At 45.0% G+C, this 13,446-nt stretch overlaps 1 protein-coding gene across 2 annotated transcripts; it reads left to right on the plus strand.

Annotated features, from left to right (window-relative positions):
• Positions 1-1,723: 1,723 nt before the first annotated feature.
• Positions 1,724-9,191, plus strand: LOC311372579 (mRNA export factor; the record flags this gene model as incomplete). Of its 2 annotated transcripts, XM_084489564.1 has the most annotated exons (13): positions 1,724-1,841; positions 2,585-2,696; positions 2,846-2,950; positions 3,165-3,257; positions 3,579-3,665; positions 4,513-4,599; positions 4,793-4,864; positions 5,215-5,322; positions 5,638-5,744; positions 6,257-6,332; positions 6,958-7,152; positions 8,071-8,156; positions 8,739-9,191. In XM_084489564.1, coding segments are annotated over exons 2-13 (1,107 nt in total). In that variant the 5' UTR covers positions 1,724-1,841; positions 2,585-2,606. The 2 variants fall into 2 exon arrangements, with proteins under 2 accessions (XP_084345690.1, XP_084345689.1); XM_084489563.1 differs by lacking the exon at positions 8,739-9,191 and having other exon boundaries at positions 8,071-8,160.
• Between the last annotated feature and the right edge of the window lie 4,255 nt (positions 9,192-13,446).

Raw genomic sequence — 13,446 nt, forward strand, 5'->3', positions numbered from 1 at the left:
CTCCCTAATGCGTACAGATGAACATCCATTAAGTAAACACTGCAAACCCACACACACACACACACACACACATGCAAACACACACACACACACACACACACACATGCAAACACACACACACACACACACACACACACACACACACACACACACACACACACACATGCAACTGGTTGGGTGGGTGTGTGTGTGTGTGGGTGGGTGGGTGGGTGGGTGTTTGTGTGTGTGTGTGTGTGGGGGGTGTGTGTGTGTGTGGGTGTGTATGTGTGTGTGGGGGTGTGTGTGTGGGTGGGTGGGTGGGTGTGTGCGTGGGTGGGTGTTGTGTGTGTGTGTGTGTGTGTGTGTGTGTGTGGGTGTGTGTGTGTGTGGGAGAGGGGGATGCCATAACGGTCAATCAAAATGTAATGAGGGATAATCCTTCCTAATCTCTCTCCTCTAGAACAGACATTTGTAACCCAGGTAATGAAGTCGGGCCCACCCTTGTTGTGGGTGGGTGGGGGGCTCAGGGTGGGCGGGGTGGGGGGGGGGGGGTAGAGCTACATGAAGGGACATGCCATCAGCCCACATGAATGACTGTGGACCTTCGACGAGTTGCAAAGTGCTCCAGTGTGGAGCGATCGTATAGCTGGAGAAAAAAAAAGAGACCATACTTTATGCTATACTTTGTTGGCACTTGTAACTCTGCATTCTACTTTTTAAATCTTCTACAACAAAAATACTTTACGTTACTAATTAACGTGACTTTTACATTTAAACCCGTACCAACAATGTGGACACTTTTGGGTATTTGTATGCAGTCTTAGTTGAGTACGTACTCATATAGTGAGTATACAATATTGTGCTTTCGTCTATTTCAATGTTTTTATTTTAATTTTTTACTTTTTACGTGCGTTTGAAATATGGATGTTCTTTTCCCATGCCAATAAAGCCCAGCTAATTTAATTGGATTACATTTAATTGAGTTGAGGTGAAATACCACAGTATGAAGACTATTAAAAAACAAAACATGTTTTTTTATAACAGATGTGCCAATACAATTAAACAAACCCATGACAGACCACAAGGGAAACAGTCCATTGTGCCAAAGCCACAAGGGTGAGGCAGTGAAATTGTGCTATACGATGCAGCTTCTAAATTAAAGACAGCTTTGTTTTAGAAATGACATTGTGATAAGGTCACATTTTGGATTACAGCTACTTATATTAATTAATAATTAGCTATGTCTAGCTATGATTAGCTAGACAAATCTACAACATGAATATGATGCTATTGCTTCTCATATGTCATTGAATTGACGTGACTTTCTAAACATTGTTTAGTTTTTGCGACCATGTAAAAAGGGATGAATTGAACCACACTATAAAATGTGTATGTTAGTTTGTGTCTGTGTGAGTGTGCGTGTACATTACTAAAAAGCTATTTAATGGTCTATGATTCAGTGACCATAACACATGAATCATGAATACAATTATGTGCATGAATGGGTGAATGTCAGTCAACAATGTAAAGCGCTTTGGATAAAAGCGCTATATAAATGAGGACCATTTACCATTTACCAATTACAATTAGAAGTGTTACACTGTTGATTTGTGCATCCTTATATATCAAACTGGCAAATGGTCTGGGAAACTTCGATGCCTTTGGCCTTACAGTGCTGAACACTGCTCCCTAGCGGCGACACGTGGCATCGCACCATTTCGAGCATTATGCGCACGTCGTCAAGCTGCGACAGAGAACACACCGACCGAACGCCGCCACACTTCTGTGCGCCATCACACACCCATGGTTGCGCTCAGGAACTGTACGGATTGGCATGCTGTGAAGATAAGCGAATACTGAGCGTATGTATCCTCTATTCAGCCACATTTCCAAACAGTGTTGGAGTTCGGTGCTCTGGATTTGGCGCTGAAGAAGGGTTGCAAGTGTTGGGGGCGAAAATAAACTTTCGTATGCCGCCCCACTGCGTTTGTCCTAAATTCGAGCGGCATTTCTGCTAAATCCGTCTAAGCATAAAGCTGGCAAGATGTATCTTGCCAAACTTTTTTTGTACAATGTGACGTGAATAATGCTTCATTATCCACAAGAACATGTCGCTATGTGCACTACTAGTCAACAAGCTACACGTTAGCTCGACTATCGTTAGCTCGTTTGGATAGCTTCCCCAATGTGTGTTTTGCCTTTTTAAGTCCGTCTAAGTGTTTGGTTATAGTGAAGTCGACACACGTGTGTCATTTGACTGGCTAGTCTCGTCCTAAATGTGCTATATATACTCACGAATTTCCACTAGCATGTACCTTTTCGTGCGTTTCATTTACTAGCATGTGATAGCTTTCATGTTAGCTGTCAACAATACCGCTTTTGGCTATGGCCACCCAGCTATATCCACCCGTCCTCTTCCACCTAACTTGTCATGGATATGCCAAGCTATGTTTTTTATTATTATTATTAGCAGATTAATGTTAGATCTCTATTTGAATTCATAGTTTCATTCAAGAGGACATCTTCCAATTTGAATGTAGGTTTCTTAACTGCATAGCTTTGATGAATTACTATTTAACGTGCCTCATTTTGTTCCCTTGTTAAGGTCGTTGTAAACTCCCCCAATCATGAGTTTATTCGGTACAACAACCGGATTCGGAGCTGGAGGTACAGGGGTGTTTGGAGCCACGACAACAGACAGCCACAATCCAATGAAGGTACTAAAATAATATGCAGTGTTCCCTTTTTAAACAACTTAACTTGCCACCCAACATGGTGCCTTTCCCATAACATGTTATCGCACTGTCCAGTGGCAGAGGGTTGGGTTCTGTTCCTCACTGGGTGTCCCCTCTTGCACACACTACAGGATGTGGAGGTGACCTCGCCCCCCGACGACAGCATCAGCTGCCTGGCCTTCAGTCCCCCAACCATGCCTGGCAACTTCCTGATTGGTGGCTCGTGGGCCAATGATGTGAGCTCTTAATCTACCACTACTAATGAGAATTTGGTCAAATCAAGGGCATGTCGACCGACCAACCAGAACTGGACGGCCCTGATTGTGATGGTCGGATCTGAGAGAGGGTTTTGAATTTCATTAGGAATACAGCTGATTTGAGTGGTGTTGTTCGCTAGTTTCTAATGCAGAGCAATGACAGGAGCGTATTGTGGATGCTGTGTGGCTGCAGGTGCGGTGCTGGGAGGTGCAGGACAACGGACAGACGGTTCCCAAGGCTCAGCAGATGCACACGGGCCCAGTGCTGGACGTCTGCTGGAGTGACGTAAGATCCCTGTTGGGCTTTGTTTCCTGACATGATTTCCTAGGCTGTGATCGAGAACCAGCGTTGTATGCACATATACGTTCCTGTGATAAAATAGCTGTGTGTGTGTGTTTACTCTGTGTTCTATCCTAATGCTAAACGATGATGGCTTCTCTTAGTTGTACTCGATTCATTACAGTATGCCGCTATTGCATTTGACCGCTATAGACGAGTGAAATGAGCAGTATGTCTCCGTCACTATTCTCGTGATTTCAGTCAAATCGGTTGAGTCTACACAGCAAATAAAACCTCTGACCATGACGTTCTGTTCTGCTCGAGCAGGACGGAAGCAAAGTGTTCACCGCCTCCTGTGACAAGACGGCCAAGATGTGGGACCTCAACAGCAACCAGGCCATGCAGATCGCACAGGTGAGACCACAGCCCAGCCTGGTATCTCAGTAGAGCCGAACCAAACGCTCCAGTGTACGCAGCAGGAAACGACACCAAGCTTCTGGCCGTGTAGGAGCGTTGCGTCATCATCAGAATATTTGCAATTTATTTCTGCACAAAAGTCTGCAGGGCTCAAGACTGCAACCATTTATTATGTGAATGCAAGGATATTTTTTTCCCAGAGCACATCGCTACCAGTAAAAAAAACATGTATATATATATATGTTTTTTTTACTGGTAGCGATGTGTATATATATATATATCATAGTTCTCCCTAAACAATGTAATAGTGGAGCTGCCAATGCTTCTTTTATACAATTGAAAAAATGGTCTGTAAAGCGGACAGCGTTCAGAATGATGCTGTGATATACTTGGTATCTGATAAATAAACACTTTTTCTTCATAGTCTTTGGCAAATCAGAGATTAATAATCCTAAATCTGATAGCAGAAAATTACACTTTCTTTCACTTCATATTTGTTTTGACAATTCACGTTGCTGGAGGTGGGATCTGTAAGTGCGTAATTGGCCAACAGGGATCACAAACTCGGCCAGCAATAATAAACTTTCTCCGGTGGAACGCAAGCTAAAACAATGTCAAATACAACGTTCTGAGAAAAGGTGTAAATGTTTAACACCAACACTCAACTGGCCACAGTACAATGCATGTATTAAAATCAACTTCTGAAAGCTTCGTCTACCCTCTCAACCGAGTTTCTCTTATCTCCATAAAACAAACAGGAAACAAGTTGTTGTTGTTTTGTTTTTTTATGTTGTAATGGTCTACATATTCTGAGTTCAAATGTACCCTTTCTTTCACACTTTAGCATGATGGGCCAATCAAATCGATCCACTGGGTAAAAGCGCCAAACTACAGCTGTATCATGACCGGCAGCTGGGACAAAACACTGAAGGTACGACTTAAGCTATATCCTTTCATCCATCTATTCTCTAGACGGGACATCACCTAACCAGAACCTCCTAATATTATAACTCATCGACGTCTACAGTTGCATCCTTGGAAAAAAAGCTTCAAGCTACAAAAGTCATTTAAATGCAAAGTACAAAATATAAAAATAGCCGTGTCTGTCCTCTTTGGCCCGCTAGTTCTGGGACACGCGCTCCCCCAACCCCATGCTGTCTCTGCCCATGACCGAGAGATGCTACTGTGCTGACGTGGTAAGTCATCGAAATACTTCTGATGGCACAACAGCTGTTCAGGTGCTCTTGTTGTTATGCAGAGTGGAACCGTATGCTGTGTGTACTTACTCCGTATCTTCTCTGTTCATGCATGCTTATCGTACATTTCTATATGCAAATTGTGTCTTTTTGTATACTTTTTGCATAATTATAATCCTCACAGTGTTTCTTTTATAGTTTTTGCTCACAGAACTGACAAAAAATACAACATATTTACTTTATATCTATTTATTCTATTCCCCTCAATGACCTGAGCAATTAGAACGCCAACCATTCCCCCGGGGATCCACAAAGATGCCTGGATGTGAGTGTTTTGGTTGTCTCTGCAGGTCTACCCGATGGCTGTGTTGGCTACAGCGGACAGGGGGCTCATAGTATACCAGCTGGAGAACCAGCCCTCGGAGTTCAGGAGGATAGACTCTCCCCTCAAGCATCAGGTACAGGCACTACAGGAAGCTCACCTCATAACTTTAAGACCAGGAGCTTTACAAAGGCAGGCCCTTTTTAAAGCCTGCACTGTACTCTAGGAGTAGACCTAGTAGTGGGCAGAGATCATATTTCGTTGTGAAGTGCTTGTACTTTTGCAGTGGACAAATAAAGTTTGTTTTTACTCTCCTTAATGCAGTCATCAGTTGCAAACGTCCTACTCAGAGCACGATTAAACCGATTTTTTTCGGCCTCAATCATGCCACGGTGTCCGGTGTGAACGTATAGCGTGGTCCGATGTAAACGTAGTGATTGTTCTCTTGCAGCACCGCTGTGTGGCCATATTCAAAGACAAGCAGAACAAACCCACAGGCTTCGCCCTGGGAAGCATCGAGGGCCGCGTGGCTATTCATTACATCAACCCCCCCAACCCGTAAGTGTTAACCCAAGCTGTGTTGGAAATCGTTCCCTGTCACGGATATAGCGCACTATATAGGGTGCTCGCCATTTTGTAGTGTTGTTCGAATTCTCAGTGGTTAATTTCATTCACTATATAGTGGGACTATAAAATACCCAAAATTTGAGTGAACATACGATGTTCCCTACATGTTACTCCCGTATACCACAATGCAATGCGGGCGCATTTACTGACACAAATGACGTTCAGAAATGTTCAGCGTAGTGTCCGAATTGTCGTTCGTTCGTTCCCTATATAGTTCCCTATATCCTAAACACTACATAGGGAGTAGTGAGTGAGGGAATAGGGAACGATTTCGACCACAGCTCCAGTGTTCACCCATCCTACGAACGACGTCCACGGCGGCCAGGTCTGCCAGCGAGCCATGTGTTATGTACTGTGTGAGCCATGTGTTGTGTACTGTGTGGCGTTCCAGTCGTTATATTATGCGATCATGTTTTTTTTGTGTTTTTCCTCTTTTTGCTCAGGGCCAAAGACAACTTCACCTTCAAGTGCCACAGGTCCAACGGAACAAACACAGCCACGCCGCAGGACATCTATGCTGTAAGTCTGACGCTCTGGGATATGTCGGGCAGGATCCTCCAGTGGCTAGGGGCGCCTGAGTCTCCGCTGAAAGTTTCTGGGATCTAATCGCGATCTCTGTCGACCTGCCATCCACATGACATTGATCTGAAATAGTCCAAATGTTTTAAGTCGCTTTGGATAATGGAGACCTAACCAGCTATTGTATGATAGTAAAAAAAAAGTCAAACCTAATTTCTTAGGCTTCTTAGGCTGTGATAGCCATAGGATAGGTACATTGTACCTTTTTTTTTTGATAACCCAAATGATATACTGCGTACTGCTTACTGCTGTATTTATTGCTGTTAGTTGGGCTAGTTGTCTCATGTTTTTCACCTTTGGTTGGTAGTTTGGTAGCCAGCGTGCTTGTAAGGTTGGTTTGGACGGGGGCTTCTGAATATATGTTTTCCTTGGATTTTGGCACAAGGGATTATAACATCTGATCCTGTGTATTAATGAAAAAAATTATAATCTAATAATTCCAGTTATAATGTCCGGGAAAAGGGAACACCAGTTCCATTGGTTACAGATTCAGTTTTTTATTTGCGCAAAGCCCATTCCCAAAAAAACCTTTTAACACCCGACTTCCCCCCTCCTCCGGTCTCAGGTGAACGCCATCTCCTTCCACCCGGTCCACGGCACGCTGTCCACCGTGGGCTCGGACGGCCGGTTCAGCTTCTGGGACAAAGACGCGCGCACCAAGCTGAAGACGTCGGAGCAGCTGGACCAGCCCATCACCGCCTGCGCCTTCAACAGCAACGGCAACATCTTCGCCTACGCCTCCAGCTACGACTGGTCCAAGGTGAGGGGCAGCGACCGGGGCTCACGCCGTAGATCACATGTAAAAGGAACAATCGGATCGTAAATGTTTATGAAAGTAGTTATTTGAATGTTGTATATATTTTATAAATACATACCTGTGTGTTATTTATCATTGAAGACCGTTTTCAACACTTTTCATTCAGTCCTATTTGCAGAGAGCGCTGATGCTAGGCTAGCGCAAGTCATTATGCCAGACTGTCGATGTAAATGTCTAATAATGTTATTATACACAAATAATGTTAGAAATAAAACTACCCTTGCATCGCATTGCATTTAGTTTATAATCCCTGTAGTTGGAAGCAGGCTACGGCAGCGGCGGACTGATATTACCTGGAGTGCGCTTCTCTGTTTACCTTCTGCTGTAGTGAATTGGTTGCTACACCGGAGCAAAGGGAAATTCCGCCACTGCTGAGAAAGTAGTCCCTCAAAATGTAATGCGATCATTGCGATACAAGGATAGTTTTATTTCTAACATTATTCTATCAACAGACATTTACCTGGATAGTCTGGTGTTATAATTGATTTGCCTCGGTTGTACTGTGGAGTGGGTAAAAAAACTTTTTTGACAGGCTAGCAGATCCCCGTCGACTTGCGCTAGCCTAGCACCAGCGATTTCTGCAACTAGAAGGACTGAATGAAAAGTGTTGAAAACAGTCTCCAATGATAAATAACACACTGGCTCACTTGGAAATTAGGTCCGATGTCCAAAATCCCAAACTACCCCTTTTAAGATGTGTTTTCGCAACCTTTTTATTTAGAATAGGTTGCATTACTCAGACACCTCTTCAAACAAGAGTGTGGATTTAACTGCAGAGACGAGGTGAGTCTGTTGACGCGTGGTTCCTTACTGTTGCATCTCTGTGTCTTCCAACCCCCCCCCCCCCCCCCCCCACCCCAGGGCCACGAATATTACAACCCCCAGAAAAAGAACTACATCTTCCTGCGGAACGCGGCCGAGGAGCTCAAGCCTCGGAACAAGAAATGGTGAGAGGAGGAGGGGGGGGGGGGGGAGGGAGACGGGGAGGGAGGTCCTGATACCCCAACAGGCCATTCCCCCACACACATTTTTACCGTGTGTTTAACCCTGTGCTGCTGCTGCCACTCACGTACTTAAGAGCAAGGGTTTAGGAGCTGGCTCTGCACTGTTAGATTCAGCTTATGGGTGGAAACAATAGAGCTGACTTGCATTGAATAGAATGGCACTGAGAATGTGTTCTATGTGGTCAGATGCTGCTTAGGAATTGTGTTCTTGGACACAGTTTTTATAGTGTTTTTATAGTGTTTTTCAAGCACTTTGCAATGTATTCATTACTTTTTTTAGCAGTGAGTTTAATCATTGGAGGGTTTCTTAAACCGAGGCAGAGGCAACCTATGTTGACCTCAGAGATAAGAGATTTAGTATTTAACAGTAACTAGTAGTGCTCGAGTGTCGTTTGATTTGTAAATCCGACTGTACAATCCACCACAATGAACAACCGTGGCAACGATAAAGGGCCAGAAGAGTTGGTCAACGACGTGACGTCGGGTTACTGACCTGACCTGTCCCTTCCTTCCTTCCTGTCCTAGAGATGCGCCGGGCTGAGTCACGATCGTGCCGTTGCGGGGGGGATTCGGCGGAAGACCTGCTGCTTTAGTGTGCGCGTGTGTCTTCGTGAATATATACACAGAAAGCACCTTCCTTTTCGCCCAAACCTCCTGGACCAATGCGGTGGTGCTGCATAGCGTGCATGGACCAATCATCAACAGAGCCCGCCAAACCCAACTTTGGTATAGGTGGCAGCTGCATGGCGTCATTGGTCTCGGCGGTCGTCATGGAGAAAGGGGCGGGGCTTAGATTGTCATTCATCTTGGTATTTTTCTGTTGGATTCCTGCAACTCCTCTTTTTTTTACGACCATTTTCAAAAGACTTTACGTTCCTGTTCGGCTTGGTGTTACTTCATGGTATATTTCAAATAATAATGATGAGATGTGAAATAAATTACTCTGTGTATATTGTTAAAATTTCTCACATTGTTCCAACTCGGAAGACTATTAAAAAGGAATACTGTTGTCAATGTGATGTGTGTGTATATAGGGTTATAGGCCATCTATCTTTGTATTTTAATAATTAACATGAACAGTTGGCCTACCTACTGCCTATTGCTCAGTATGAAACTGCGTGGGAACACAAACTACAGCCTATCGAGGACCTCCATTCATTCGGTTTCATTAGTCCACTAGAGACGGCCCTAACCAATTCGGATAGGACTGCTTCATGAATCGCATGAACGCGTAGGGCCACAAGTTTAATATGGCTTGAACCCGAAGCCACCAGCAGGTGGCGCACTCTGCGTCCTCTATAGAGACCCCGTCCAGGCTGGACGGGGTCTCTAGACCCTAACACTAACCACAATGACAAGAAGATCAAAGCAAGAGATTGATTCTTCATGCAAGTCTTTTGACCGGGCCACAAGGAGCTGCATTGGAGGAAATGAATAACAGTGGCATAGCAACAACAACAAGGGCCCGTGGTGAAAAGTGTCCCAGTTCGCGGGGGGGATAAGGTGTGATAGGTGTGAAATAACGGCCATTTTATTGAGGTCATTGCGGAGTGTCACCCTGATGTTAACCTGTTGGTCGGTACTTCACAACGGACCTCCAAGACGGCGAGGGTGAGAAGATCGTCGCACCTTCCTCACCACTCGGTTCCTCAGGGCTTTGAAGATGGTCACCCGTCCCTCGACAACAAGACTACTGTCGGTTGTAGCCTATCTGTAAAATAAGGCTTTTGATGTGTGTTGGTCGTCGTTACTCGCAGCATTATTAGACCAGTCTTGCAAAACGTGATTCAAAGTTTCCCAAAACTCAAATGCTGTTAGTGAGAACGGCTGACATACCCAAATGTGGCTATGTTTAATGCATGCATTGTTTAGTTCATTAAGTGCTTGCCTTTATGTAATGCTTAATGCATTCACCTAGTTAATGGACTGTACGTCTGTTCCTGTTAAGGATGTGTTTTTGGACAGGTTTGGCATAGAGAACCGTGACCCAGTTGTCCCTTTGCCTAGCTTGCCTTGACCCAAAAGTACACAAATATTTCGAAGGACAAACCATCAACACATATTTTGCTGAAAGTAGTGTGTTTTTGAATGCTGCCGGGATGCAAGATTTCTAGGGCACAGTTCAGAAGCGGATGTACAATCAGTTGGCAGGCAAGCCGGAGTCACGCAACTCGGTTATAAAATAATCAGATTCAAGGAACTTCCCAGTATTTATAAGACAACCGCAAGAAAAAAGCGCAGCGCAGGTGCTCCATATTATTCTCGTTATCATCAATTTCTCGTTTTATCAGTACAACCGGCTGAAGCTGTATACATCTCTTCATCATACACTGCCTCCATTCGCGTTGCAAGATCCCAGCGTGGAGCAGCATGGCACACAGGGACAGCTTGTTCGTGACGTGTGCCATTGTGTGCGAAACGTTCCCCGGCACGAATGTATATGTGATTAATACTCTTGTCCCTCGACCTTCATTTTTATTTGCATCTATCATATCCACACACAGAACATGACTAATGGAGTTAGTACCCTGCTGAATCATGATGTCATGGTGTCCGCTAATAGCACTTGTTGCCATCTAAGTAAAACAAAAAAAGGGTTTTATGACGAGGGGATAAGCCGCTGTGACTCGCATCACATGTAAGAAAATGCATGCGCTATAATGCATGGGCTTGTAACCACATAGATTAGAACGACCATGTTTGGCAGTATACAGCCATGGTGTGATCTCATATTATGATGGCAGCGTTGTTTGATTTCCCTGCTTATCTGCTGTGGTGACGTCCCCCCCCCCCTTTTTTTCTCCTCATTTTTTTTGGTACAATCCTTCTAAGTCTAAAACATTTCACTTCCTCTTTTCTACCGGAATTAGACAAAGCAACACGTGTTTGTGTGAGTGTGTGTGTGTGTGTGTGTGTGGCGCGCGCGTTTTGGATGTACAGTAGAGGCTTTCCTTTGTGTTGTAAAGAAGGACAAAAGCAGGTGCAAGCGAGGACGCTTGTAGGCGGGGGGGGGGGGGGGGGGGGGGGGGGGGGGGGGGGGGGGGGGGGGGGGGGGGGGGGAAGGAGGAGGAGCGCTGACAAAGTTGTCACTCGAAAACTGTACCGATAGGTCGACTGTCCTGAATGGGCGCGGCCAAATCCAGCGAAGTATAGGCTACATTTCTGGAACATTTAACACACACGCATAGCCACACACTGGCACCGTTAGAAGCTGTTGGGAACCCGCTACATGAGTCGAGGCAGATTCAGTGCGTGTGAGAGAGCGAGAGCGATACATGCCAGCAACAGCAGGTTGATTTAAGGAACGCACCAAAAAGGAAGACATAACGTGGAGAAGAAAATTGGAGCACCTGCCCCTGTCGTGTTTTATTTTGTTGCGCTGCCATATTAATCTGGAAAGTTCCTAGAATCCAATTCATTTGTAATCGTGCGGTAGGACTCCGGGTGCCAAATGCTTCTACATCCGCTGATGAACGGGCCCTGGAAATCATGCATCCCAGCAGTATTCAAAAAGACACTACTTTCACCAAGATCTTTGTCGGTGGGTTGCCTTACCACACGAACGACGCGTCGTTGCGAAAATATTTCGAGGCTTTCGGCGACATAGACGAAGCGGTGGTGATAACGGACAGACAGACCGGGAAATCCAGAGGTTACGGCTTTGTAAGTAACTAACTTCAGTCACACACTCATAACGTGTTTTGTGGGGGATGATCATTCACGTTGTGGGGGGATATTGTAAAGCGCTTGTCTTGACTCTGTCCGTAATGTATTGCGCGTAATATTTCATAAAGTTATTTTTTGTGATCAATAATCAACACGCTTTATTCTGATACCACTATTTGGCCCACGTTGCATGACCAAGCCATTCAAATAAAAGGGCAGCTTGTCAAACATAATCTGATATAGAGTTATAAGTCGCGCTAACGCATGGCTTCTCTATTTCTTGCTTTGGTTGCTGTTATTTTAGCCTAATTAGGATGAGGCCACACTAAGTTGATGGGTAAACTAAGTAGATTATATCTCAACATATGTCTATGTCCCCCTGACCCCCACATGCACGTATTCAACTCGCCCCAGTGCTGGCCCCTTTGGGAACCGGCTTATCGCTCTTCAGCAGTAGGCCTATGTGCGCAGTCCACGCATCTTCTCTTGCTTTATACGGTAGGCTACTTTTGGAAGGAAGAAGAATGTCGTTGCTTGCGCAGTCTATGTTCAACACTCATACACCAGGGAACTATAATGGCCTTTTTTCAAAACCACATGTTAATCATTGAATATGGGTCCGCTCAAAGATGAGCAGATTGGGTGAAGGGCAAGTTCACCTCCATGTCACGGCCTGTTTGATCCAATGGCCTTTCTTAAGCCATGAAACATAAGGCGATAGCTTTGGTGAATAATGGTGAGCAATTAACGATTAACTTCTTCCCCATATACGTCTTTGAAATGTACAGTATATCTGGGGTTTTGTTTTGACGAGTTTGTGTATAAATGCATTATAACGAGTTTAACTCTCAAGTCAATGGTGGTTGTCTCTATTAAGACAAATCTAGTCATGCAGTCTTTTGACACAAAAAAACAGACGCCTCTGTAGAAATGCAAATATTTACCAGAACCTGGGCGAGATACACCGCCAATAAAACTGGGCCAAGCCAAAGATGGGTAGGAAAACTGTGCGTGCGTGTTTACTTCTTAGTCCAGACCTGTAAGACAATGGCACTCATTGTTTACGCACAGCTTTCAGGCTCCCAGAAAAAACGTCTGTGTTCGAGTGCAGTGTGTGTCGAAGGTTGGACAGGCCTCGGGTCATGTAGGTGCTGCCCCTGTGGCGCCACCAACCCACACTGTAGCACTGAAACACCACCCAAGCATAACAGTCATCAGCGCTTTCTGTATTTTCCTCTTTGCGTCTTCTCCCCCCTCTCTGGAACCTGCTCATCCTGTTGGTCCAGCAGGCTGGTAGAGGCGTTTCTCTGGAAGTAGTATATTTAACAAACAAAAGCAACACCACAAGCACACACTGGCTGTTGGATTAGCAGAATCCCTCTCAGCAGGGCTCCACAACACCATGTAAACAAACTCCTTGTCCTGGCCGTGTGTTCACAACACCGGCCCCTGAGAGTGGATCTCAGTGCCCGTCTCTCCAGTTTTCAAACTCTACCGGTGTCTCCTGCTGGAAGAGACAGCGTTCTGAAGCCCCTTCGCTCCACTCAATTCCTCTGAGTTGGCATAA

Source organism: Micromesistius poutassou, assembly GCF_964030765.1.
Source record: "Micromesistius poutassou genome assembly, contig: SCAFFOLD_5943, whole genome shotgun sequence".
In the NCBI taxonomy this organism is placed as follows: Eukaryota; Metazoa; Chordata; class Actinopteri; order Gadiformes; family Gadidae; genus Micromesistius; species Micromesistius poutassou.